Source organism: Chrysochloris asiatica, unplaced genomic scaffold (assembly GCF_000296735.1).
Source record: "Chrysochloris asiatica unplaced genomic scaffold, ChrAsi1.0 scaffold00340, whole genome shotgun sequence".
Lineage (NCBI taxonomy): Eukaryota > Metazoa > Chordata > Mammalia > Afrosoricida > Chrysochloridae > Chrysochloris > Chrysochloris asiatica.
The window spans coordinates 1,740,452-1,767,215 of record NW_006408858.1 but is presented as its reverse complement, the minus strand read 5'-3'; the positions used below and the strand labels follow the sequence as shown (position 1 = coordinate 1,767,215).

Here is a 26,764-nt window from a genome sequence, read left to right as displayed (position 1 = left end):
CCCTCTCTGGGTCTAGAGTCCCCAGCCACAGATGGAGGCAGAGACAACATCTCTTCATGTTGTTGTCTCTGCCTCCATCTGTGGCATCACTTCTTCTCTGGGTAGGGTCCTTCACTCCATTCTTCTCCGTTGATGGTTCCAGGGACCTCTGCTCCTGGACTGCAAAGTCAATCACTCCCCTCCTTTTGCTACAGAATGTTCTAGGAACACTCTTGAACATCACCTGGATGATGTGGGAGAGTGCAGATGTGGTTGCTCCTGTCAGGGAATGTATTCTTAGCCCAGCTGTCTGCCTTGACCACTGTGTCTGCCCCTGCTGACCACCAGCAGTCAGTCACCCATAGCTGGACTGTGGATGTCTCTAATGCTTCTAGAAAAGATGTCCCTGAGACTTCAGCTCTGTGGACATATACTTTCCCTATTGATGGCCTTTTTCCTCAGGTTGGAAATATAGGCACAGTGGGGGGAACATCAAAGCAGACAACCAGAAACGGTTGCCCTCCCTGCTGCTGCACTCTGAAGAGTGGTCCAGCTCCAGTGGCTGTCAGTCAGGCACTAGATCTCTTGTTCGTCCGGCCTCTGACTTCTTTCCCCTTAGGGCCCCATCAGTCTTCCTGAGGAGAGGGGCTCAGCTGTGGGAGATTCCAGCAGCCTTGGCCATGAGCACCTGCCCCCTGCCCACAGGTGAGCTGGTCACCCACTTCCTGACCACTGACATGGACAGCTTGTCCTACCTGAAGAGGGTCTCCGCCGAGGGTCATCTGTACAATGGCTTCAACCTGATCACAGCAGATTTAAGGTGGGTCTATCTGAGTGCAAGGAAACTTAGTGGTGCGGCAGGTTAAGCATTGAGCTGCTAACCACAGGGTTGGTTGTTCAAACTCACCAGTCACTCCTTGGGAGAAAGATGAGGCTATCTGCTCCCGTAAAGATTGACGGTCTTAGAAACTACAAGGAGCAGGTCTACTCTGCCTTATAGGGTTTCTGTGAGTCTGAGTGGACTCAGTGATGGGGCGTGTACCCGAGTGTCTCCCCTGGCACACTATGCTGCAGGCCCTGCTGGTTCGATGGAGCTTGCAGGCTTTTGTTGTGAGTCTTGAGTACCATGCTGATGGGCAGGAGGTGGACTTGGATCTTATTCTGTGCCTTTGTGAGTGAGAGCTCTGTATGCCTGTATCTATCTGGTGAGGACTTCCTAGGACAGAGAAGTATGCAGTCCCCTACCTGCTCTCTGTCTCCTACCCAGTCTGGACTGGAGGAGCCCCTTCATTTTAATCTGCACTTGCCTGGTGGTACTGTGGGTTAGGCATTGGGCTGTTAACCACAAAATTGGCAGTTCAGAGCCACCAGAGAAAGATGAGGGTGTCTGCTTCCGTAAAGATTTACAGTCTCGGAAACCCTATAGAAGGTCACTATGAGTTGGAATCAACACATGGCAGTGGGATTGATTTGGTTTTGGGGTTCATTCCTCTGACTTCTTATGGGCAAGGACTACCCAAGGCTGAAGAAGGAGCTCTAGTGTACCCACAGCTGAATGTGAGGGGAAGCTCTCAAGGCTCCTGGGTACAGTGGGTGCTGCTGAGTCGGCCACTGCAGCTTCTTCAGGAAGTCCCAGAGTGGACAGCATGGCTCAGCTCCATAGGGTTGTGAGGGGATGGGTGTGCACAGTCCCGTGCCTTCTGCTGCAGGCTGACCTAGAGAACTTGGGCCAATCAGACTGGGAGTGGGCAATGCTGACTTTGGCAGCCCCACAGTAGTCTAGTGTGGTTCAGCGATGAGCTGATAGGCTATGGTGCCTGCCCAGGGTGCTTACCACTTACCAGGGATCTTGAGATCTGGGGCAGTTGAAGACTTAGAGGAAGTGAAGGCAGCCCAGGACTTAGAGGGTCTGAGAACCCAGCCATGTTAGTGGGTTGGAAAGGCAGTGGTGTCTGGAGGATTTGCTCCCCCTCTGATGAAATGGTCCCCAGTGCTGGGCACCTGAGGTGTGGATGATGGAGTGGGTAGAGCCAAGAGGGACGATGGGTGTGCTATAGGAGAGGAACCAAGGCAGGATCCCAGGCTTCCTTCAGGACTTTTGGATGCCTGGGCCAGAGTGCTTTGGTCATAGTGGCCTAGGTGAGCTTACACGTTAGAACCCTCTTCTGCAGACCTCAACATCTGGCTCAGCCACCAGCATCGGGGACACCTGCCCAGCCACCTGTGCTGGCCAGGGTGCTGGTGAGATGCCCATCTTACAGAGGCAGGACCTACTCCACCACTCCATGCTGGGTGGCCTATAAGAGTGCAGTAAGGGATGGGTGATGGTGAGTGGGCTGCCTAAAGGCCTCTTGGCAATTAGACTGGGAGGCCAGGCCAGGTAGTAGAGACCTGGAAAGGCTAAGACCAGGACAGGATACTCCCAGCACCTGTCTGGGACTGGTGGTGCCATGGTACCGAGACCTGTCACTAGAGTACAGCAGTTACTAGACTGTACAACAGTGAGGGGGCTCTTCCACCTGAAGTGGGGACCAGCTGATAAAGACAATGAGGAGGAGGGTCCCCAGGGAGAGAGCAGGAGGCCTTAGACTGAGTGTGGACATGAGACCTGGAGTCAGTTCCCTGGGTTTGGTTCCTTAGGCCCACGTGGGGTGCACACTTGTATATGAAGCACAGAGGGGCATTAACAGCCCCAGCCAGAGATTCTGTTGGTCCCAGGACCACTGTGCTTGAAGACCTGTACATGCCTGGGACCAGCATGTCTTTACAGCAACTAGGTAGTGGAGTCTTTTTGAGAGGTAGGTCACCCACCAAGGAAGCTTCAGGCTGAGGTCCTGGTGTCCCTGGAGAAAGGCTTTGCAGCCTACCACTTGCTCCTGGCTACTGTATCCCTGATGCCAGCCTGTGGCTCTACCAATGGGGTGGGTACTGTCCTGCCAGCCTGGGGTTGCTGGGAGGGAAGTCTGTCTGGAGATAGTGAGGGCTTGGACATGGGCCCAGTCCAGCACAAACATTGGCCACAGAGTCACTGGGCACCATTTGCTGAATATTGCCCACCTTTGTACCCACAACTCTGCCATTAAGCAAGAGGGCGCGACACAGGACCCACGGACGCTGTACTGTGGCTGCGTGTTTGTCTGCCAGAGCCAGCACAACACCCTAAGGCTAGACAAGTGTGGTCCCCACTTCCAGCTTTGGTGGGGGCTTGGGGAGAGGGTGCTGCTGCTTCACAGTTGAAATTTGCATGCAGAGCCTGCCCCGGTGGAGGTGCAATGCTTCTGTAGCACCTGGTGGCAGCCGCAAGGAACAGCCCTATCCTGGTGGGTACCCTTCCACTAATCTTGGGCCCTGAGTATTTCCTGGTGCTGGGGTTCTGTCAGGCCTGGGCTTTAGCCAGGAGAGTGAAGTTGGGTGTGTTGTGCTTCGATGTGATGCTTTTGTTAAAGGTTTGTCAGATAGTTTTTGCTCTGGGAGCTGCAGGGTTTTGTATATTTGTCTTCTAGCAAATATACTCCTTTGCATGGAGCCTGAAGTCTGGAACCCTGAGGACAGGAAATTTTTTTCCGTTCATTCCCTTGAACTCCACAGAAACTAGTTTGGTTTGGGGACTTCTTAATTATAACAGTGTCCCTCCATGTGGTAAGATTGACTTGTCTCCGGTGTTTGTATCATGAGGCTGCACCAGAGTAGAGACCAGGCCTATGGATGGACAGAGGCCCCGGGAAGGGGAGACCCTGTGGCTGCCTTGACCAGCCCTGATTTGTCCAGCTCCTTACCTGTGTGCAAGGCATGACGAAACATGGCACAGACTCTCTTGACAGATGCGTCCACCACTCACCCCCTCAGAGCCCAGCACAGGGGCCCCACCGGGATAGGCAGTGCATTGGTGTGGGCAGGTGCTCCAGGTGAGGTGGGCTTCTTGCCTACAAAGGCAAACCTGAGCCTCTCTCCAAGCCTGTGCTTCTGGACAGACGTGCTTCATAGCCCACCCCCAAACAAGTAGCCAAGGACAGGACTCTCCTCCGCTGGTCAGTCCCCCTTGCTGGAGACAGAGCCTCTGCTCTCTTTGTTCCCATAAGTTCTCTACCACCCTTTCCTCCTGTCACTCCAAGGATTACCCTGAGGTTGTCCCGCAGATGGGAACCAGTACCAGGCAGACTGACACTTAGCGACTACAGACATAGTGCGACTCTTCCAGGACCTGGAGTACAGTCAGGCTCCCTTGGTACAGAGTGGGCTGCTGACTGGTTATAGTTTACAAGCCTAGGCATCATCTAGGAGGCAGCTGGTGTCAGGGGGTCAGCCGGCAGCCCCGGACAGTGGTGCCAGTGAAGAAATCCAGGCCCAGGAGGGAAGAGCTTTAAGTTACAGTCAGAGCTTGGGTCAGAAGCCCCATGTATTGGCACCGGTGCCACAGGTCCACGGGCACTCACGCTTTCTGCTTGCCAACAAAGTCTGGTAAATTGTTGTTGTTATTTGTTGTTAAGCGCCGCTGCGTTGGTTTTGACTCATAGCGACCCTTAACAACAAGCATAGATTTCTGAGGCTTCAGATCTTTGAGGTAGTAGAAAGCCTCATCTTGTCCCTTTGGTGTGGCTGGCAGGCTCAAACCACAAACCTTGTGGTTCACAGTCCAGTGCTTATCATATAGCCACATGTTAACACAAATGGAACCAAGTGTGAGCTGAGGGAAAAGATGATCAAGATGTGGGCTGGGGTACAAGGTCTGGGGCTAGGACAGTGAATCCTGGCAAGTGGGCTGGTCAGCAGGAAGGAAGAGGGGCCAGAGCCAGACATGGCTGGAGGTCCTGCCAGCACAGTGTGCCTACTCCTTGTTCCACATGTGCTCATCCTAAAGGCTGACCAGTCCAGGAGGTGTCCTAGGTCACCAGGGAGAGTACTCTTCAGCCAGAAGGGAAGGAGTATCCCAAGTTTTAGCAGAAAGGCTTGGTGTGGAACTAGCACATCTTCAACTTCCTAGTATTTGAAATGATTTAAAAATACAATCTGGGGCAGAAAACACAATGAGAGTCTTTACTCAGGAGCCTCTAAAATCTCTGAGGCCAATGGATTGGAGCCCTGGGGTTGTGGGGGAGTCAGCCATGGAGACCCCAGGTGGAGAGGCTTGGGGGTACAAACACTAAATGGGAATTGAACTAGATACCTAGGGTAACTCCTGGGGTTCTATGACAGTTGCCCACACCCTGCTGGAAATCAGTACTCAATGGTCCCAAGGCCCAGCTCTCCCATGGTTTTTACCAACCCAATCATTTGGGGTCCATGCATTGGGAGCACTTGGGGAGGCAGGAGGGCCTTTTAGATGCTGCCATATCCCAGGCTGGTGGCTCCCTCTGATACCAGACAAGAGCCAATGGGTTGGATGAACTGCCTGCAAAGCCCAGGTGGCAGTGGGTGTTCCTGGCCTGGGGGACTGGACCCTGGTGAGCTTTGGCTTGGCTGCAGCTGGCCACTGCCCCTGAATGGTTGTCAGGAGGAGGACTGGTTCCTGTGTGGAGCTGAGAAGCCACATGACCCGTTTCCTCCCATTCACAGCACAACCAAGGGAGACATTGTCTGTTACTATGGAAGCCGGGGACAGCCTGAGCCCGTGGTTCTGACGCCAGGTGAGTCCCCTCCAGCACTTGGCAATAGGGTGGGGTGCTACTCTAATAATGACCTGCTACTCTAATAATGACCTCTTAGGAACTAGGCTTCCTGCTGGTTTACTGTTCTGGGCCTCTCCTTTTTGGCCATCCCTGGTGGCATAGTGGGGTAACCTCAAGCTCATTGATTTGGAACTCACCAGTCTCTCCAAGGGAATAAGATGAGGCAGTCTGCTCCTGTAAAGACAGACAGTCCTGGAACCCCAAAAGGAGTAGCCCTACTCTATCCTATAGGGTCAGAGTTGGAATCCACTTGATGGCAGTAGGTTTGGTTTGGATTTGGGTGTAGCTTCTGGCCTGTACCATCCTGTGGCCTGGCCAGTCCTGCCTCCTCAGTGACTACTTCCCTGCTTCACTCTTCTTTACCACCCACACCAAGGACTCTTCCTACAGAAGTGGGACCCAGGGGTCCCCACCTTACATCCATCTGTGGTCCCCACTTTGTTGTCTCCACCTCTTCTTGCAGCCCCACTTCAAAGAGCACTACTCACCCCCCAACTCACCGCCCAGGTTCTCCTGGAAAGGACTTAGTCCCAGGACAGCTCACTACCCTGGGCCTAGTCTGTCCCTTCTTTGGACTCTGGCCTCTGCTCCTTCTCTCTAGTGTCTACCTACACCACCCCTGGGTATCATACCCATTCCTAGACCATCTGCTCCAGCCCAGTCCCTCATCCTAGTTCCAGGACAGATGGTCTCTTCCAGGTCCTGCCTGCCCTCACCCCATACCCACCCACAAGACCTCCCTGGGATCTCAGGAAGCCAGGACACTGCCCTCACTGTTATACTTGTGCCCACGAGGCACGCTAGCAGGGTGGGTGAGCCCTTCCCCTTCTACTCTGCTCACACACAACTGGATGTCAAGGGGCCACTGTGAGCCACTTCAGGGGGCTGCGTCCTATGCTGCCATGTCCGGCTCCAGGACACAGTTGGCACTCCTGAGGAACAGCACACCAGGTTGTGAAGTTGCCAGGACACTTTCATGGGAACAGCTCAGTAGTGGTGAGGACAGTCAGAGTGGTGCAGCCATCACCATTCTCATTTTGAGAACATGTTCATTTCCCTAGAAAGAAACCCCTTTTAGCTATCACCTCCCCATAAATACCAGTACCCTCCAAACCAAAAACCAAACCCACTGCTATCAAGCTGATTCTGACTCATAGTAACCCTATGTTGTTGTTGTTATGTGCCATGGAGTTGGTTCTGACTCATAACAATCCTGTACAGGGTTTCCAAGATTGTAAATCTTTGCAGGAGCAGAAAGCCTCATCTTTCTCCTGCGGAACAGCTGGTAGTTTGGAACTGCTGACTGTGAGATTAGCAGCCTGATTCATAACTACTACGCTACCCCTTAGGGCTTCCAAGACTGTAAATCTTTGGAGAACCATACAGCCTTATCTTTTGCCCACGAAACAACTGGTGGGTTTGAACCAGCAACCTTTCAGTTAGCAGTCCAATGCACCATCTGGGCTCCTTTCCGTAGCTCTAGGTAACCACATGAAATACTTACTGATGAAAATCAAAGACCATAACCTTCGGTATGGATTGCATCTCAATATAAAGAAAACAAAAATCGTCAGCACTGGACCAATAAATAACATCATGATCAGTGGAGAAAAGATTGAAGTTGTCAAAGGCTTCATTTTGCTGGGATCAGCTATCAACACTCATGGAAGCAGCAGTCAAGAAATCAAACGATGTATTGCATCAGGCAAATCTGCTGCAACTGTCTTGAAAGTATTCAAGAGCAAAGATGTCAGTTTGAGAGCTGCGGTGTGCCTGACCCAAGTTGGACAGTGAGTAAGGAAGACCATAGAAGAATTGATGCTTTTGAGTTGTGGTGTTGGAGGAGAATATTGAAAGTGCCATGGGCTGCCCATAGAACAAACAGATCTGTGTTGCAAGAAGTACAGCCACAATGCTCCTTGGAGGCCAGGGTGGCCAAACTTTGTCTCCCATACTTCAGACATATTATCAGGCGGGACCAATCCCTGGAGAAGGATATCATGTTTGGTAAAGTGGAGGCACAGTGGCGACAGTGATGGGCTCAGACATAGCAATGACTGTAAGGTTGACCCTGGACTGGGCAGTGTTTCATTCTGTTAGGCATAGGGCCGTTATGAGTTAGTACTGACTTATGGTCCCTAACAACAACAACAGGCAACCACAGATCTATTATTTGTCTCTATGAATTTTTCTGTTCTGGATATTTCATAACTTGGAGTCATGCACTCCATGACTTTTGGCGTCTGACTAATTTTATGTAGCATAATGCCTGCAGGATATACCGTTGTTGTGTGCTGTCAAGTCGGTGCCAACTCTTAACGACCCTGTATAGGGTTTCCAAGGAGTGGCTAGTGGATCTGAACCACTGACCTTGTGGTAAGGAGTCCATTGCTTACTCTACAGTGCCACACCAGGAGGTATACCTATGTTATAGCTTGTATAAGTACATCATTTCTTTTTATTAAGTAAGAAATAAAAACTGCCATCAAGCTGATTTGAAGTCTTAGCAACACTATAGGACACAGTAGAAGAGCTCCATAAAGTTTCTGAAGCTGTGAATCTTTCCAGACGCAGACTTACTGCCTCATCTGCCTTTTGCAGAACACTTGGTTCAAATCACTAGTCTTTTTATTAGCAGTCTGAGACTTAACCCACTGTACCACCAGAGTTTCTTATTTCTTTTTATGACCAAATAATACTCCAAGGATGGCATCCAAAGGTATTACTTTGGAATATTACTAAGTCTAAATACTAAGGTGTCCCTAACCTGAGTCATGATATTTTCAACTGCCTTATATGCATGGAAAAGCTGGGCAATAAATAAGGAAGACCGAAGAAAAATTTATGCCTTTGAGTTACTGTGTTAGTGAAGGATATTAAATATACCATGCCAGAAGAATGACTAAATCTTTGTTGGAGGAAGTACAGCCAAAGTACTCCTCAGAAGGGAAGATAGTGAGACTTGATCTTCCATAGTTTTGGACATGTCATCTGGAAGGACCAGCTCCCTAAAGTAGAGGGTTAGCAAAAAGGACAAAGATCCACAATGAGATGGATTGACACAAAGCTCTAACAGTGGGCTCCAACAGAGGACCAGGCAGTGTACATAGGATGGCGCTGAGTCAGAACTGACTCAACAGAACTTAACAACAGCAGTAGTTTATTTTAGTTATTGTACTTTTGGTTATTGTAAATCTGCTATGAACTTTCATTTGTAAATTTTTGTCTGAGCATATATTTTTATTTCTCTAGGATATATACCTAAGTTAGAAATTGCTGGGTCATATGATGTGGCACTGCAGGATAATGCACTGGACCGCAGGGTCAGTTTGAACCACAAGGTCAGTGGTTTAAAACCTCCAGCCGCTCCTTGGAAACCCCACACAGAGTTGCTATGAGTCAGAATTAACTCGATGGCACTTAACAACAACAACATGGTGATAGAAATGATGCTGGATCCAGGAGCGGAGGTCCCTGGGAACATAAAGGGAGAAGAGCAGAGTGTGGGACCCTACCCAGAGAAACTGTGATGCCTGAGATGGAGGCAGAGATGATGACATGGAGAGATAGAGTGGCTGGGGACTTTAGACCCAGGGGGAGGGAGAGGGGCTGTGTGCTGATGACCAAGGGGCAGGCTTGCAGGGTATATACCCTTTGGTTGTTTGATAATGTGTGGCGGGGGTTATAATCATGGTAATGAAATGATATACGATAGGATGTATGTAAAGCTAATGTTCTCCCATGTAAACTGTCACAGAATTCACAATAAAACATTAAAAAAAAAAACAGAACAAGGGGGAAAAAATTACATGCAAGTAAAAATTCCAACCTCGGGTGCATACAGTAAGAATTCTTGCAAACTAGAATAAGAGAATGAGGATCACTGCATAGGAAAAAAATATAACAAAATAAATTCACAGCACAACGAGTTTACATGACTTAACTGTTTGACTTTTGAGCTTCGCCTGAGCTAGTTTTAAACTAAGTCCTCAGAAAGTTGTTTTGGAATGGCCAGAATTTTAAACTGTGTCTATCTCATCCTCTGGCCTGCCTAGTCAATTCAGAGGGACTTCCCCCAAACAGATCAAATGAAAATGTAGTGCTTTATTGTGGAAACAACCCAAAAGTGGGTTCCCTGAATTGGCTTTTAACTAATTTTACTGGCATGATACATATGGTCCAAGTCAAGCAAAGCAGTCTCCAAATCCATAAAACTGAATATAGGATTCAATTGACCAATCTGCCAAAATAAGCAAATCAGTGTATGCATAAAAATGAAACCTTGGAGAAAAAATTGAAAGACTTTTTGGCTACTCAAAATGCCCTTTCAGAACTTTCTCAACATAGTTGCTGCATTTGTTTGTTTTAGATTAAATGATTGAAATTAGTGTGTCTCCCCAAATTTCCCTTAACAAAGCGCATGGCAGGTGTCAACCCAGAGTAATCCTTTTCTGGTTATTTACAAAAGGTTTATTGAAAAACTGCATACAGGCAGCCCATTCCAATCTCCTTCTTGGTAAGTTATTCTGATAAAAGTATGAATTACATATCTATACTTTTATCTGTTAGAAAATTTATATGTAACAAGATAGTTTACTATGAAGTTCTATCATATGTGCTCTGGATATGTGAATTGATTCAACCAATATAATAAAATCCTTTGTGGAAAGAAAAAGAAATTATGCTGGAGATTGCCTTATAGAAAATTTTGCAAGGCCAGTGACTAATTCATTGCATGTAACTTTTAAAAAAATGTAAATGGAAATTATACATGTGGACCTCAGCAGATGGAATATTCAGAGATAAAACTGACTATATCTGTGGGAACGAACTAAGGAGAAGCTCCATATCATCAGCCAAAAGAAGGCCTGGGGCCCATTGTTGAACAGATCACCAATTGCTCATATGTAAATTCAGGAAGAAACTGAAGAAAATTAAAACAAGTCCATGAGAAACAAAATATCACCTTGAGTATATCCCACCTGAATTTAGAGACCACCTTAAGAACAGATTTGATGCATTAGACACTAATGACCTGAAGAGTTGTGGGATGAGATCAAGAACATTGTACAGGAAGAAAGCAACAGGTCATTAAAAAGACAGAAAGAAAAGACCAAAGTGAATCTCAGAAGAGACTCTGAAAGTGATTGGAAAAAGTGATGAAGTAAAAGAACTGAATCAAAAATTTCAAAGGATAGCTTGAGAAGACAAAGTCAAGTATTATAATGAAGTATGCAGAGACCTTGAGTTAGAAAACCAAACGGAAGAATACACTCAGCATTTTTCAAGCTGGAAGAACTGAAGAAAAAAATTCAAGCTTCAGGTTGCAATGTTGAAGGATTCTCTGGGCAAAATCTGCAAGGTGAGCAGTTGAAAGCCACCAACTGCTCCTTGGGAACCCTAAATTGGGTCACTACAAATTGTAATCCATTCTAATGCACATAACAGCAACAAAAGCAATAGGCAAAATACTGAATGATGCAGGAAGCATCAAAAGAAAGTGGAAGGAATACACAGAATCACTGTACCAAAAAAAAAAAAAAAAAAAAAAATTAGATGTTTGACACTTACAAAAGGTACTATATGATCAAAAACTGATGGTATGGAAGGAGGAAATCCAGGCTGCACTGAAACAACCTGTGATATGTGGATAGTATAACCTTGCTTGTTGGAAGCTAAGAGGACTTGAAATACTTACTGATGAAGATCAAAGACCACAGCTTTCAGTATGGATTGTACCTCAGTGTAAAGAACACAAAAATCCCCATAAATGGACAAATAACATTTTGTTTGGATCCACAATCAATGATCATGGAAGCGCTGCGCCACTCAAAGAATCAAATGGCAAATCTGTCACAAAAGACCTCTTTAAAGTTTTAGAGAGCAAAGGTATCCCTTTGAGGACTAAGGTAAGCCTGACCCAAGCCATGGCATTGTCAGTTACCTCATAAACATTTGTAAGTTGGACAGTGAATAAGAAAGACCACAAAAGAATTGGTGCATTTGTTTTAGAAATGGATTACCAGGCACTTTGTCCTGGTCTGGAAGCACCATTGAAATCTTCCCACCATGTGAGACCCTGCTAGTATTTAAAATACAGTGGCATCACTTCAAGCATTAGAACATCATACAAACTACCCCTGTACAATAGAATGACATACCAGAAAGATTTCAGTGTTGGGAACCCTGAGGGTATTTATTTCTACTTTGTTTCATAGTATCACTATGAGTCAGAATCAGCTCTACACCAACAGGTTTGATTTTTGTTGTTTATTTGTTTAATGTGTGTGTAGTGGTATCTCATTGTGGTTATGGTTTGTATATTCCTGATGACTGTTGATGTTGAGCATCTCCTCTTATGCTTATTGCATATTTTCTTTGGAAAACAGTCTAGTCTGATTCTTTGCTAATTTATCCCTTGTTGGGTGTATGATGATTAGTTTTATGTGTCAATTTGGCTAGGCTGTAGTACTTGATTGTTTAGTCAAATAATAATCTAGATGTTGGAGTGAAGGATTTTGTAAATGGTGTTAGCATTTACAATCATTTGATTTTAAGAACTGGAGATCACCATTGGTAATGTGGGTAGGCCTTTTCTAAGCAGTTCAAAGCCTTAAGAGCAAAAATTGAGGTTTCCTGCAGAAGAAAAAGTTTTGCCTCAAGACTGTAGCATAAAATCCTGCTGAATTTTCAGTTTACTGGTCTGTCCTACAGATTTCAGACTTGCCATCCCCTACAATCTTGTGTCAATTCCTTGTAATAAGTCTTTTATTATTATTATTCTATTAGTTCTGTTTCTCTGAAGAAAGGTTATTTATCTTTTTATTACTCAATTACAAAATTTCTTCACATATCCTAGATCTAAGTCCCTTACCAGATTTATGATTTGCCAAAAGTCTCTCCCATTGTGTGAGCTGCCCTTTCACTTTCTTTATGGTACCCCTGAAAGCACAGACATTTTAAATTTTGATGATCTCTAATTTTGTTCTTTTCCTTCTGATTTTTCATGTCCTAAGTATACGTGAAGGAGTTCTGGTAGTGTAGTGGTTACGAATCGGGCTGTGAACTGCAAGGTCAGCAGTTCGAAATTACCAGCTGTTCCGCGGGAGAAAGATGAGGCTTTCTGCTCCCATAAAGATTTACAGCCTCAGAAACCCTGTACAGGGTCGCTGTGAGTCAAAACCGACTCCATGGCACATAACAACAACAACAACAAAAACAACAACATGTATATGCGGGAGTCCTGATGTGATGCTATGGGTTAATGCACTGGACAGCAAAAATCAGTTTGATCTGCAAGGTCAGCAGTTCAAGCTCACCAGCGCTCCTCAGAAACCGTATACAGGGTTGCTATGGGTTGGAACTGACTCAATGGCAGTTAACAATGACAATTTATCTCTTTTACTTTTGTTACTTCTGATTTTTCATGTCCTATCAAAGAAACCAAGGAGCTCTGGTAGCGTAGTGGTTACGAGTCGGGCTGCTAACCTCAAGGTCAACAGTTCAAAACTACCAGCAGTTCTGTGGGAGACAGATGAGGCTTTTTGCTCCTGTAAAGATTTGCAGCCTTAGAAACCCGTACAGGATCGCTGTGAGTTGGAACCGACTCTACAGCATACTACTACCACCACCACCATCAAAGAAACCGTTACCAAATCCAAGGTCACACATTTACACTTATGATTTATTTCTTCTAAGAGTTTGACTGTTCAGCTATTACTTTTAGATGTTGATTCATTTGGAGTTCATTTGTATGTGTGGTGTGAGGTTAGGTCCTTCTTTGCATGTGTAGCCCTGGTTGCCCAGCACCTTTATTAAATAGGGTTCAGTGTCGCTCCTGAATGGAAAGGAGTCAGACACTAAGGGCTGGTGGGCTAGGCCACAGGGCACAGTATAGCCAAGGTGTACTCTGGGGAATGGGTAGAGTTATGTCCGCCGTGGCTGAGGTCTTCACCTGAAAGTCTGACAGCAGCAAAGAGGATAAGTCCTAATGTCCTCTGGGCTTATCATTCAGTGTGTATGAATCTGATCATACCCACTCCTACTTCAGGGCAGGGCTTTCTCAAGAAAATACAGCAACCGAGTCCTTTGAGAAGACACCTGACCATCTTAAGTTCATGCAAGAGAAGCCCTTCACTGTCACAACTTCTGTTAACACATGTGGGAACTTGGGCTGTGCTTCTGCTGAGACCTTGCCCATTCCCCCTGGGGGTGTTGTCCCTGATGTTCACCAATTTCCATAATTGCCCACCAGACCCACCCTAAGTAGCAGCCTTCCTGGCTTTGGGTGTCTGATTCTCACACCCTTGACCTTTCAGCTTTTTAGATGAGTGTACACCTGCAAGTTTTTCCTGCCTGTAGCGGGAAGAGGGAAGGGCAGAGATGGATGGATGGATAGATGGAATAACAACCAGATATGGGAGTGAGGTGTTGGGGGAGCGGAGAGGTTGGTCATATATTTGGTCTCCCTCTTGAGTACCCCTTTCTGTTTTGCCATGCTAAAATTCAGAATGTGTGCTCCTTACTTACCTGTCCATCAAGGATGTTATGTGCCTTCGTCTCAGTCTCCTGAGGGCACCCTGCTTGTGGACGTCCCTGTTCCTGGCTCGCCTGTGTGGCAGGAGGTACAGGCAGTGTTCTGGCCTGGTCTGGTCTGCATCTACCACTCCTGGCTGTGCCTCTGGCACTCCTCTTGCATGAGCCTGGCTGCAAACACTGAGTTGGGGGTCTTGGTCATTCACCCTGAAATCCAACACTGACCCCACTCCCCACAGGCATTTATGGACTGAGCAACTCACTGCTGGACACACCCTGGAGGAAGTTGAGCTTTGGGAAGCAGCTCTTTCAGGAGGCCGTGGAGCAGAGCCAGGCCCTGTCCAAGGACGCCCTGGTCGCTCAGCTCCTTGGCGTGCTTAACAATGAGGAAGCGTGAGTGGTTACAGGACTTGGGTGGGGTGGGTGCTGGGATTGTCGAGAGCAGTAGTGTCTGACCTAAAATTGGCCCAGCAAATGCTTCCTGGGTCTTCTGCCTGCCCTGATGGGTGTCTCAGCAAACTGGACTAGGGGTTCCCCATCCCTGGCTCCCTGGGTGTGTGGCCTTCACCAAAGTTTGCTATATCAGAGCTGTACCCCTCACCCTGCCTCCATCTACCCTCCTCATGCATTTGATCTGTGTGAAGCAGAAGGCTTCATGGGTGAAGAGAGATGGAACAGCTATGGGCTAGTCCACTGGGAAGCTCAGGGCTCGTGTAACTTTGACGTAGGCTCACTTGTGGGGCTGAGAGTAGCTGAAGGCTTCCTTCTGCATTTGAGAACTAGTGGGAGATTCCAGAGAGCTCCAATTGCTTAGCAAACTCTGGGGAGAGAGACTAACCACAGAAATAGCCAACTAACATAAAAGCCTGTCTGGGGTTTGATTGTCTCACCAGTGACCACATGACTTGGAGTCACCTGACCTTCTCACACACACACACACACACACACACACACACACAGAGAACTTCAAGGGTTGTGGAGGAGGTGCCTTCTCCTCTGGAGACTGGAGTGGGGGTTACCCTCATACTGGGTACCTGTCTTGCTCTTGAGGACTAATGATCACATCTCAGGGCACCTCAACCTCCACTGTGCCAGCTAGAGGTCAGTGTGCTCATCCAAACTGGCAATGCTGCCCTCCACATACCCCTCTACCTCCCCTTACCTAGGACAACTGGGTCAGGCTACCATCCTGCCTGGACTACCCAGCATCCACTCCCGCTTGACATAGCTCACTCCCCTGAGGAACCTCCCAAGGTGTGTGCCAAGTCCCATGGCTCCTTACAACCTGCCCTCCTATCTCCTACCCAGGGCCTATGCCTGCCCTCATGCTCACCTCCTCTTCTGTCAGACTTGCTATGCCATGTGTGTGCTTTAGCCTCCCTCTCTCCCCCCCACCCACACACATAGCACTCAGTTACCACAGGCTTCTGCAGCGTTGGGGGAGAGCAGGCAATGTTTACTGACCACTGCAGCCTCAGTGCTTACTCTGCTGCCCAGCAAACAGGCAGACTCGGAGGGCTTTGTTGAATAGATAGATGGCCACCAGGTTCTTCTCTTAGCTGGGCTTCATACCCAGAAGCTCCCACCTTCCCACCCGGGCCCCCACAGAGGAGTATGAGTGTATTACTGAGAGCTTGTTTCTTCCCTTCCCTGGGGATGGGACCCCTGGCCCTAGCAGGACAGACTGGCAGAGCTCATATCCCAGGGCTTGCTGGTCCTGGAAAAGCCATTTGCCGCAGTTCATGCCAGTGACCCAGTAAGAGTGGAAGCTGGCTGCTGGCAGCTTGGATGCCATGATGGAGTTGTAACTGAAAGCATGGACTGGAAAGTAGACAGAGCAGCCCTCAGGGTTCCCCTTAGCCCACCTTCAGAGGAGCTGACTGACAGTGACTATTCTTCTGTCCTTCCAGACAACTGCCAGACCCAGCCATCGAGGACCAGGGCAAGGAATATGTGCAACCTATTCTGAACAAGTACGCAGCTGTGTGTGTGCGCTGTCCGGACTATGGCACCAGGTATGGTCTCTAGCTCAGGCCAGAACCCCAGGCTTCAAGCAAGACAATCCAGGTTTCCTGTGGGCTGCAGCTGTCCAGGGCAGGGCCTTCCCCTGTGGGCTGGACGCAGAGCCTCTGTCGTGTCCAGAAGTGACTACCGTTTCATCTCTTGGGGTTGTAGAGGACTGTCTGCCTCAGTAGCTAGCCAGGCATGTGCAGGGTGCCCGCCAGCACAAGTGGCCATGGCCTCCTCATGTGGGGTTCTTGGTTCCCCTCAAAGAGCCAGTGCCCAGATATTGGGGGACCAGGGTGGAATAGGGACGCTCATGTTGCCAAATACCTGTGCTTGTGGAACATTGTGGTAGGCAGCTGTTCTCCTCGCTTGTCCTGAGTCCTTGAACCTGGCATATCTTCTGTGTGACAAGGCCAGGATTCGGTCAGCTCCACCTGGGGAAGCTGCCCCAGCCCAGGACAACATGAGTCACAAGGTGAGCATGTTCAGGAGGGTGCTGCTGTGGTCACAGGTGTCAGACATCGTGATGGAGGACAGGGAGGAAGGTCTTCAGAGCAGATTGTGGACGTACCCAGCACCCCCCATGTTATATGTTCAGTGGTGGCTAGGGTATGTAAGGGAAGGTAGAAGCCCAGGGCTGAGGAAAAGCAGGTGAGTACCCCTAGTGGGGTTGAAAGGGACGCTGGTTTGGTAGGCCACAAACAGCTGGTGAGATGAGAGCTCAACGTTGAGGTCCCCCTGAGGCTCTTTCTCAGCTCTGACCCTGCAGTGGTGGTTAATCTCTCATGAGGGATGAGCAGTGCTCAGGATGGGTGTGGGGGAACAGTTCTTGTGGGGAGCAGTGCCAGGGTATGGGAGTGAGGTAGAGGCAGGGAGCAGTGCCTTTTGGGGGAGTGGTGTCCAGGATGGGAGGAAGCAGTGCAGGAGGGAGACGGGGGCAAGGAGTCATCCAATGGCTAGTTCACTTGGGGAGGGGAGTGGTCAGCAGGCATCTGTGAATGCCCACAGAAGGCTGGCCAGGGAATGGCGACCTGAGGTCAGTTCCTGGGACATAGTGTCCTCGCTGAGATGGGGTGTGGCCAACCGGTAGGATGGGTCCTAGGAGATGTTAGACCTGGAGGCAGTTGGGGCTTTGGTGGTTCTCACAGGCCAGGTCGGGTGTCTTGCAGAAGAAGTACTTGTGCAAATACCATCCTTGCTGGTCCCACTGTGGGGAGCCCACAGTCTAGTAGGGGCCCACAGCCAGCATGAGTCAACAGTGACAGGTGCCATCACATGCCAACCTGATGTCACAGGCTTACTGGTTTCCAGGTTTGGATGGGATGATATTTAGCATGCAGCCCCTGGCCCTCCTCCTCCCAGCAGGCCAGAGACAGTGGATGTTACCCTACTCTGGGCCACTCTCCCCAGGGAGGCTACTTAAGGGGAGGAAGTGACATGCTCCTCAGGCTGTCTACTGACTGGGTACCATGGGGTGAGGGGGTCTAGCTTCCAGCTCAGCACCCTCAGGAGAGGAGGGGCTGCTGGAGGATAGGACCCCAGAGACAGATAAAGGAAGGGCCTGGGGACCCAGGAGACTATTAAACTGCAGGTAGAGGGCTCAGTCCTCGAGGAACAATGGCCTCCAGAGACCACCAACTGGGGAGCAGGCTACACAGGAGGAAAGGGGCAGTTTAGAAGCCCCCTGCCTCTCCAAGGCTCCTGTCTAGCACAAATGCAGAGGCCACCCAACCCCATCCCCCCAAAAAAATCTGCTCTCAGATCAGTGGTGCGGGGCCGAAGGCAGGGCAGCTGGGGCAGGCAAGCCTACTGTCTCTTTCAGAACCAACACAGTCATCCTCTTGGATGTGGAAGGCAATGTGACCTTCACAGAGCGCAGCATGCTGGACAAGGACCCCACCCGCTGGGAGACCCGCACTCATGAGTTCAGGCTACAGAGCTAACCCCACCACATCTGCACTGCACTGCCCAAGAGAGACTGGGACAGCATCCCCAAGACCAGGGTCCTCTGATGTGTGTGTTGCCTGTCTGTGTCCCTGGGCCTAACTTGGGAGTAACAGTGTACTCACCCATGCAAACACACACACATACAAGGTACACATACACCATACTCTCTCACAGTGTGCACACATGCATGTGTGCATACATACACTTCTACACAAAAGGTGCGCTCACAGACCTACACATTGACTTACATGTGCCCACAGTCACCCACGTACACTCACCCATATGAACTTACACACGTACACACACATGACACACACACACACACACACTTATACACATGCGACAGACCAGCACAGTCACCCACACAAAGACACACATATAATCACAGAACACACACGAGACATGTGCACGCATGCACACTCACGTACAAAGACACAAAGCATACATGCACACACATGCACACATTATGTTCTTACATAGACATGCTCACATGCACACATGCACACACACTCATGCACTCACAGGCACACATGTGTGCTGACAACAAGGAGGCATGTTTCTCATATCACATGTCTTTGGCCATGGACCTCTGCTTTGGTCAAGACTACAGAAGATAGCTTTTGTCTAAGGGTGGCCCTTCCTCCCAGGCACACAGGACCCATGTGTGACTCCATTTCTGACAGCCATCTCCTGCTCTAAAAGAGGCGATGGACGATGTTTGGAGTGAGGCATAAGGAAGACCCAAGAAAAGCCCAATTGCAACCACAGCACAGCTTGATTCGGTGAACCAGGAGCCCTGTGTGCTCTGGGCAGTCCTGTGTGTTCTGGTGGTACCATGTGTGCTGGGTGGTCCTGTGTATTCTGGAGGTCCCATGTGCACTGGGGTCCCATGTACATCAGGTGGATCCCATGTGTACCAGGTGCTCCTGTATGTCCTGGGTGGGTGGTCTAGTGTCAGTCCTTGTGATCTTGTGTGCCCCAGGGTCCCCCTCTAGCCTCTCACTCAGGCCTTTTCTGGTTTGAACAGGGGATGTGTTCCAAGGCAAGCTTGTCTCGGTAAGAGGACACAGCCAGCCTGTGCCATGTCCCTTCTCCTTCTTGAAGAGCCATGGCCTTCACTGTTACCTGAACTTCCTTGGAGTGGGTACTTGAACATGAAAAAGTGACAATAAAACTCTGATTGAGGTTGTGTTGAGTACATGCATTTCAAGGTCCTTCATGTGTGTGACCAGTGACAAGGCATCAGTTCTCCCATATCTGCCCTTGTTGACCTGCTGACCTGGTAGCCCCAAAGAGCCTCCTTCTATAGGCCCAGACACCATACAAGGCTCTGTTTACTCCTGAGCACTGTGGTCAGTCCATCCTTCTGCCCATCTGCCCTTGCTCATGTGTGTGGGCATGGTAAGTCACTGGTTATGGAGCAAGTCACCTAACCACCAGGGCCTCTGGTACCTGGCTGGGAACCAGAGATTTCTCTGGGTAACAGTGTGAAGCCCCTATGAGGATCTTGTGGAGGGTGGAACGTGGTAGACCAGGAGATGAGGAGGTGAAGGGAAGGGAGAATTTGAGAGCCACAGGATAAGTAGATCCTGGAATCTCTTGTTTGGGGCAGGCATTTGGGGATCCCATCCCAGTCCTGGTCAAACATAAGGAGTCTCATGTTTCCTATGTTGAGTCCCAGGTCCTTCTCCCTCTCGACAGTAGTTGAGGGTCTTCTCAGGCCATGTGAGCATGGGGTGGGGTGGGCCCTGCCCTATTGGACAAGAGGAATTGCTGATCAATCTGGGCAGGAGCATGGGACTGGACACACCTTCTCACCCTTACTCCTTCAGGTACCAGGCCACTCTTCAAGAGCCTGATACCCTCTTGGGTACTTTTTTTTTTTTTTTTTTAGATTAATGCATTTATTCCAAGTAATTAACACGTTAAAAATAAAGTTAAAATGGTCTAAGCCAATACATGAAGTATTTAATCTTTCTAACAATGTGTATACCCTAAAACACCATAATGTGGTAGACATAGCTTGGATAGAGGATGTAGAGGAGGAGCCCCCAAATGGTGCCAACAGTTAAGCACTCAACTACTAGCCAATAGGTTGATGTTCGAACCCATCCAGAGACACCCGGCTTGACTTCCCAGCACTCACAGCCTTGGAAACGCTGTGGGGCTCTTGTGCTCTCTACACCTAGGGTCACCCAAGAGACGGAATCAATTCGCTGCCGACTGACAACAATGCCAGAGAAGAGGTGACACTTTAGATTTTGTGGAACAGAGACCAAGTCCAACTCCAAGACAAGTTTTAGATCTTCTACTTCTTCACAACAAAAATGGCTGCTGAACAATTGACCACAAAGCATGTCTGCATCACAACATAATGAACAGGAGGCCATTTCAAAAGTAAAAGGGACTTGAGACGTTCCTGTTCCTGACGTTGAGTCATGAAGGAGGCTTACTGATGGGCTATCTCCCAACAGTGAGCCTGCTCAATTGTCTGTCATTTTTATTAAGGCCCCTGGAGCCCTGGTGGTGCTGTAGAATAAGCACTGGACTGCTAACCACAAGTCCACAGATCAAACACCCCATTGGCTCCTGAGGAGAAAGATGAGGCTGTCTGTGCTATGAAGATTGAAAGTCTCAGAAACTCTACATAAAGTCATTATGAGTCAGAGTTGGCTCAATAGCAGTGGGCTTGGTCTGTAAGAGAGTCAGGGAATGGCCGTCTCCAGGAAGTTGACAGTAAACAAAAGAACCACCCACACTACCTGGCCAACCGTGGCTCATTTTTTAACGTAGAACAAAAGTGCTTGGTGTGGTCTGGCCCCTTTAGACTGAAGGGAAACTGAGGCTCCATGCCCCACAGCATGTCATTGCTACATGTCCATGTTTCTACCCTTGACAACCAGCCCACAGGCACCAGTACCCCAGGCAAACTCCTACCTCTGAGCCAGCTGCTTCCTAGGTAGGTTGACCAGGCCTTCCTGTCTGCTTCCATAGACACTACTGGGCTGGGCTTAAACCCATTCTGAAGAGCCTTCTAGGTGTTTCCTCTGCCTGGCACACCAGGCCTTCCCAGGATTGAGGGTACAGATGCGCCCGTTACTGGCCCCTCTGCCCCCAGCCTGTCCTAGGCCTCTAGCAGGTCTGTGTTTACTGAGGAAGGGGCAGCTCCAGACGTGGATTTTATTATGATCCTCACTTTGCAGATGACGAAATGGGTGTGAGGAGACCAAAGAAATGGTCCGTCATCCATGGCATGGAACAAAAGGTGTATGAATCGTTGATGAGAAAACCAATTTGCTTATAGAAGCCTGTACCCAATTCACAAAAAGTTTAAAAATAAAATGACAAGAATAAGATGGTTATAAAGAAAGGGCCCTCAGTTGTGGTGCAGCTTGGAGAGGCAGAGCCATAAGCCAGGATGTAACAAGATCAAAGGCAAGGTTGATGCCCGAACTTTGGATCTGTGGACCCCCCCAACCAGGGTCTTCCCATGCTGCCTTGTGTCCCTCCTACTGTTGTGCTTGGCACATGGTAAGATGTGCCCCTGGTCACCGTCCCCTCTGCTTGAAGGACTCCTCTTAGCTCTCCTTTACTTCCTGTGGGTCTCCACAAGTCTCTGAGAGGTGCCCCACAAAAAGTTGCTGGCTTCCCTGCCCTTACCAGGCTCTGGTGTTTACAAAGCAGGCAGCACCATCTGCCACATTATACATCTTGATTGGTTGATTGGTTGTTTGTCTGTCTTCCCATTATAATGAAAGCTCCAGTAAGGCAAGGACCTTCCTTCTGCCTTTGTGGGATTTCAGTTCCTAGGGCAGATCAACATTTGAACCAAGGGTGAAAGTGCTAACGCTTCCTGTAAAAATGGCTGTGCAGGGGCATCTTACCTCTGCATAGAATGTCACCAGGGGAAGGACAATCCAAAGCTAGTTCCTAGGAGTATGCCTCCACACTCTAACCTCTTTACTAATTTGGACCCAAGCTGTCCTTCACATGGCATTCTCTACTTCTCTGCTGGCTTCAAGAATCTGTTGCAGGTGTCACACAAAACTCACGGCACATTCACAGTTATGTGGCTAATTAGGGAAGTAACAGGTTACAATTCAGGAGCAGGGATGATTCCGTTTTTTGATCAGGACAGCTTCTTAGCCATTTCTGCAGGCAGACCTTTCTCTGGCTCTTGACTTGGCCTCTGCCATGCTAAGTCAAGTATTACCCAGGGGCACCCCACTCTGCCAGGAAGCCTCTTGCCTGAAGGTGCTCAGCTCTCTCACTCCATGGATTGGCATACCCAATCCAGGGACCAGGAAGCCCACTGTGCCACCTTATGCTGGTCTCCTGGTTCTGCTGCTGCCATTTCCCTGTTTTGCGCTGTCTCTTGTGTTCCAGTGCTCTGTTTCTGTCTCCAGGGTCGAGGAGGTCCTCAGCACAAGGGCCTTGGGTCCTAAGAATGTGCTCTATTCCTATTTCTTCTCCCTGTCCACCTCTGGGATGGCTCATTTTAAGCCTATCAGTTTACTAAAATTGACCAGTCCCCTAGTTGGGGTTCTGTATACCTTATTTGCATGGTCCCACACTCACAAAGGTGTTACACATTTTATTTGCATTATTGCCAAGGTATCCATTCCCCTTGGTGAGCTATAAGTACCTCATATGCCTAGCCCCACCCAGTCACTTGATATAAGTTATAAGACCATGATGAGAAGGCCCCAAGCCCCACTTATTTAGGCCACTTGCATCTCTTGCATCAAGGCCACTGTCCTATTAGAAAAGCACAGTAGGTGCTTTTGAGGGAATGCCTGGGGAGGCCTGAACTCTGGTGTGGCTTGGCCATTCCTCTATAGTCATTATTATTAGTTGTGTCTGAATCCTGAGTCCCCAACATGGTTCCCCTTCTCCTAGTGGGTAGGGACTCACCCCTATTTCAGATGCTTCTACTCAATAAGCCAAGTCAGATATGGGCCCTAAGATAGCTCAGTTGAGGTATGGAGACCAGGAGGCCCGAGGACTCGAGACTGACTGACCAGGAGGCAGTGCCTAAGCAAAGTCAGCCAGCTCAGGAATGAGGAGTGCCACCAGGTCTTATCTGGCAGAACTTCTGCCTGCAGAAACCCCCACGATCCTGTCTTTTGGCCTCTGCCAGCAGATGGCATGGACCAGGTCCTTCAGCGGACTTGGCTCATGGGTGAGCTGGGCTGAGGTGAAAGCCCTGAAGTCCCCAGGGCTGAGGTGAAAGCCCTGAAGTCCTGCCTCAGACTGGAGTGGAGTTCCAGCTTCCAGGTCAGTTAACTTTATGACTAAGACCAGAGACAGACTCCATGGCCAAGGGCATGTGGATACAGAGCTCTTGTCCATCACCCAGTCAGTCCCAGCTACACAGGAGTCTGGCTTCAGTGTGCAGGACCAAGGGCTTGGGTCTGACTGGGGACAGGGCATCCTCATCTCAGTGGACGAAGAGGGGTCACTGTGGCTGAATGATGATGTGCCAAGTTCCAATGGGCTCTCATTAATGTTAACTCAAAGCCAGCAACTGAACCAGCCATAGGGGAAGCTGGCATCCCTTGGCTGAGTCCAGGAGCCAGACCCTCACGGGGAACAGTGACTGCTGTGATGTGTGTGTTGCTGACTACTGGGACAACCAGGTGAACAGCAGGGGGCCAGAGAGGAGGAAAGGGTCCAGGCAGGCCCTGAGAGGCTCTGGCTTCATCACCTCCTGAACCCCTTTTCTAACCTAATTCCAATCTACTGATACAGCGCTGGAGGTGCTCACTCAACTATGCCAAGAAATTTGGAAGACCTGACCAACTAATTGGAAAAGATCCATCTTTGTGCCCATTCTAAAGAGAGGTGGCCCAGAAGAATGAGGCAATCATTAATATTACTATCACATGTAAGTGAAATTTTGCTGAAGATAACTCAAAAATGGCTGCAACAGTACATCAACAGGTAACTGCCAGAATCTCAAGCCAGATCCAGAAGAGGATATGGAACTAGAGATAGCATTACTGATGTCAGATTGGTATTGGCTGAAAGCAAAGAATACCAAAAAGATATTTACTTAGTTATACTTTATTGACTATGTAAAGGCTTTTGATTGTGTGGATCATGACAAACTATGATAACATTGCAAAGAATGGGTATTCCAGAACACTTGATTGTGCTTATAAGGAACCTATACACAGTTGTTTCAAACGTAACAAGTGGATACTGAATGTTTTAAAATCAGGAAAGGTGTGTGCCAGGGTTGTATGCTTTCACCATACTTTTTCAATCTGTAGGATGAGCAAATAATCCAAGAAGCTGGATTATATGAAGAAGAACATGGCATCAGGATTGGAGGAAGACTCAACAATCTGAGATACATAGATTATACAACCTGGCTTGCTGAAAGTCAAGAGGACTTAAAGTATTTACTGATGAAGATAAAACACTGCAGCCTTCAGTATGGATTGCACCTTGTAAAGAAAGTAAAAATCCTCACCACTGGACCAATAAATAACATCATAATAAGTGGAGAAAAAACTGAAGTTGTCCAAGACTTCATTTTGTTTGGATCTACAATCAACATTCATAGAAGCAGCAGTCAAGAAATAAACGACGTATTGCATTAGGCAAATCTGCTGTACAAGACCTCTTTAAATTGTTTAAGAGCAAAGATATCAGTTTGAGGACTAAGGTGTGCCTGACCCAAGTCATATCTCATATGTATGTGAAAGCTGGATAATGAATAAGGAAAATCATAAAAGAACTGATACATTTGAGTTACAGTGTTAGAGAGTGATTAGCTTGAACCATCAACATTGCGATTCAAACCGACTTTGCAGTCCAGCGCAAAGCAGTCCAGTAACTCTATAGGACAGAATAAAAACAGCTCAGCTGGGTTTCTGAGGCTGTAAATCTTTACAGGAGCAACCTCATCTTACTCCTACAGAGTAGCTGATAGGTTTGAACTTCCAACTTTTTGGTTAGCAGTCCAGTGCCGAACCCACTGTGTCACAAGGGTTCTTTAAGTATGTTCTATGTTGTTGTTAAGTGCTGTCGAGTTGGTTCTGACTCATAGTAACCCTGTATAGGGTTTCCAAGGAGCGACTGGTAAGCTTGAACTGCCGATCTTGAGATTCAAACCAACCTTAAAGTCCAGTGTATTAAACCAAAGCACCACACCAGGATTAAGGAGCTCTGGTAGTGTAGTGATTATGAATTGGGATGCTAACCTCAAGGTTGGCAGTTCAAAACTACCAGCTGTTCCATGGGAGAAAGATGAAGGTTTCTGCTCCCATTAAAATGGGTTTACAGCCTCGGGAACCCTGTGCAGGGTCACTATGAGTTGGAACTGACTCCACGGTACTTAACACCAACAACACCAGGACAACTGTATGTTCTTTGGTGGTGGTGGTAGCTACGTGCTGTGGAGTCGGTTCTTTAGGAACCTTTTATTGAGACTTAAACAGGGCAAAGACAAAACAAACATAATCATCTTCATGAGGGAAACCATCAGCCTACATACACAGTATGGAGGCTAGTAGAGCCCATTGAATCACACCCATGGTGTTTGTTATATATGATAGAGAACAAACAAAATGATCACAAGATCATGAATGGTTAGGTAGCTGGTCAATGGGATAGGCACACAATTGCAGGTTAAAATAAGTTACATCATTGGTTCTGGGGTTTTGTCTACCTGGTTGCATGGTGGTCTAGATGTGACAACACCAGAAACCCTAACCTTTAACTTCAATTAGCTAGCGTGTGTCTGATCGGCTGCTTTCAGTAAATGTTCCCTAACTCTTTGTGTAAGCAATCTTTCTGCAGAGTTAATCTTCCTTCAACCACTTTCTGAGAACAAACTGTTCCTCCCTGGGTTTGCCTCAAACTTGTCAAAGTATAGCCATGTTGTTGTTGTTCAGTGCCATTGAATCGGTTTCGACCCATAGCAACCCTGTATAGGGTTTCCGAGGAGCGACTGGTGAGCTTGAACCTCAGACCTTCTGGTTCAAATGACTTTGCAGTCTGGTGCATTAACCTACAGTGCCACACCAGGACTCCATAAGCATAGCCATATTGCAAGTTTAATGGTCAGCAAGCTCTAGACAAGTAACAAGAACTCAAATGGCATCTGAACTCATACTAAGATTCATGGTGTTAGAAATGAATCCTGATGTCGCATAAAAGACACTGTTGAGACTAAATTATCTTGGCAAAGCAAAATTTACTTCTGCAAGAGGGTGTGTGTGTACAGCTGTACATACAGGTATAGGCCAGCGAGCACATCTAGTGGGCAGTCCACTCAGGTTTTTAATACCTGAGGAGTCTCAACATTGTGTCTCACCCCATTGGCTAGGGTTTTGACCACACATTCTTTTGTCTCACCTCATTGACTAGGGTTTTGACTGTACAATCTTTTCCCTTACACAGTTGGCTGGTTCAAATTTTTAAGGCGCACATTCCTACTTTAGGAAAAGAAAAAGAGCGATCATAAATTCTTTACTCCAGGAAAAAAAAAAAAAAAGGTTACCTGAATACAATAAGCAGGATTATATTTATATATATAGTTATGTGCCATGGAGTCGGTTCCGACTCATAGCGACCCTGTACAGGGTTTCTGAGGCTGTAAATCTTTACGGGAGCAGAAA

The 26,764-nt window shown here is 48.1% G+C and overlaps 1 protein-coding gene across 4 annotated transcripts in view; it reads left to right on the top strand.

The window, feature by feature from the left end:
- TANGO2 (transport and golgi organization 2 homolog (Drosophila)) overlaps positions 1–18,130 on the top strand; it is a 52,555-nt gene extending 34,425 nt beyond the window's left edge. The window contains exons 4-8 of one of the 4 annotated variants that reach the window (XM_006875821.1): positions 685–799; positions 5,533–5,603; positions 14,420–14,573; positions 16,091–16,195; positions 18,010–18,130. In XM_006875821.1, coding sequence (XP_006875883.1) covers positions 685–799; positions 5,533–5,603; positions 14,420–14,573; positions 16,091–16,195; positions 18,010–18,130 — 566 coding nt within the window. The remainder of the gene's footprint in view (positions 1–684; positions 800–5,532; positions 5,604–14,419; positions 14,574–16,090; positions 16,196–18,009) is intronic. The other 3 variants (XM_006875824.1, XM_006875822.1, XM_006875823.1) reach the window with 3 other exon arrangements.
- The last annotated feature ends 8,634 nt before the right edge of the window (positions 18,131–26,764 follow it).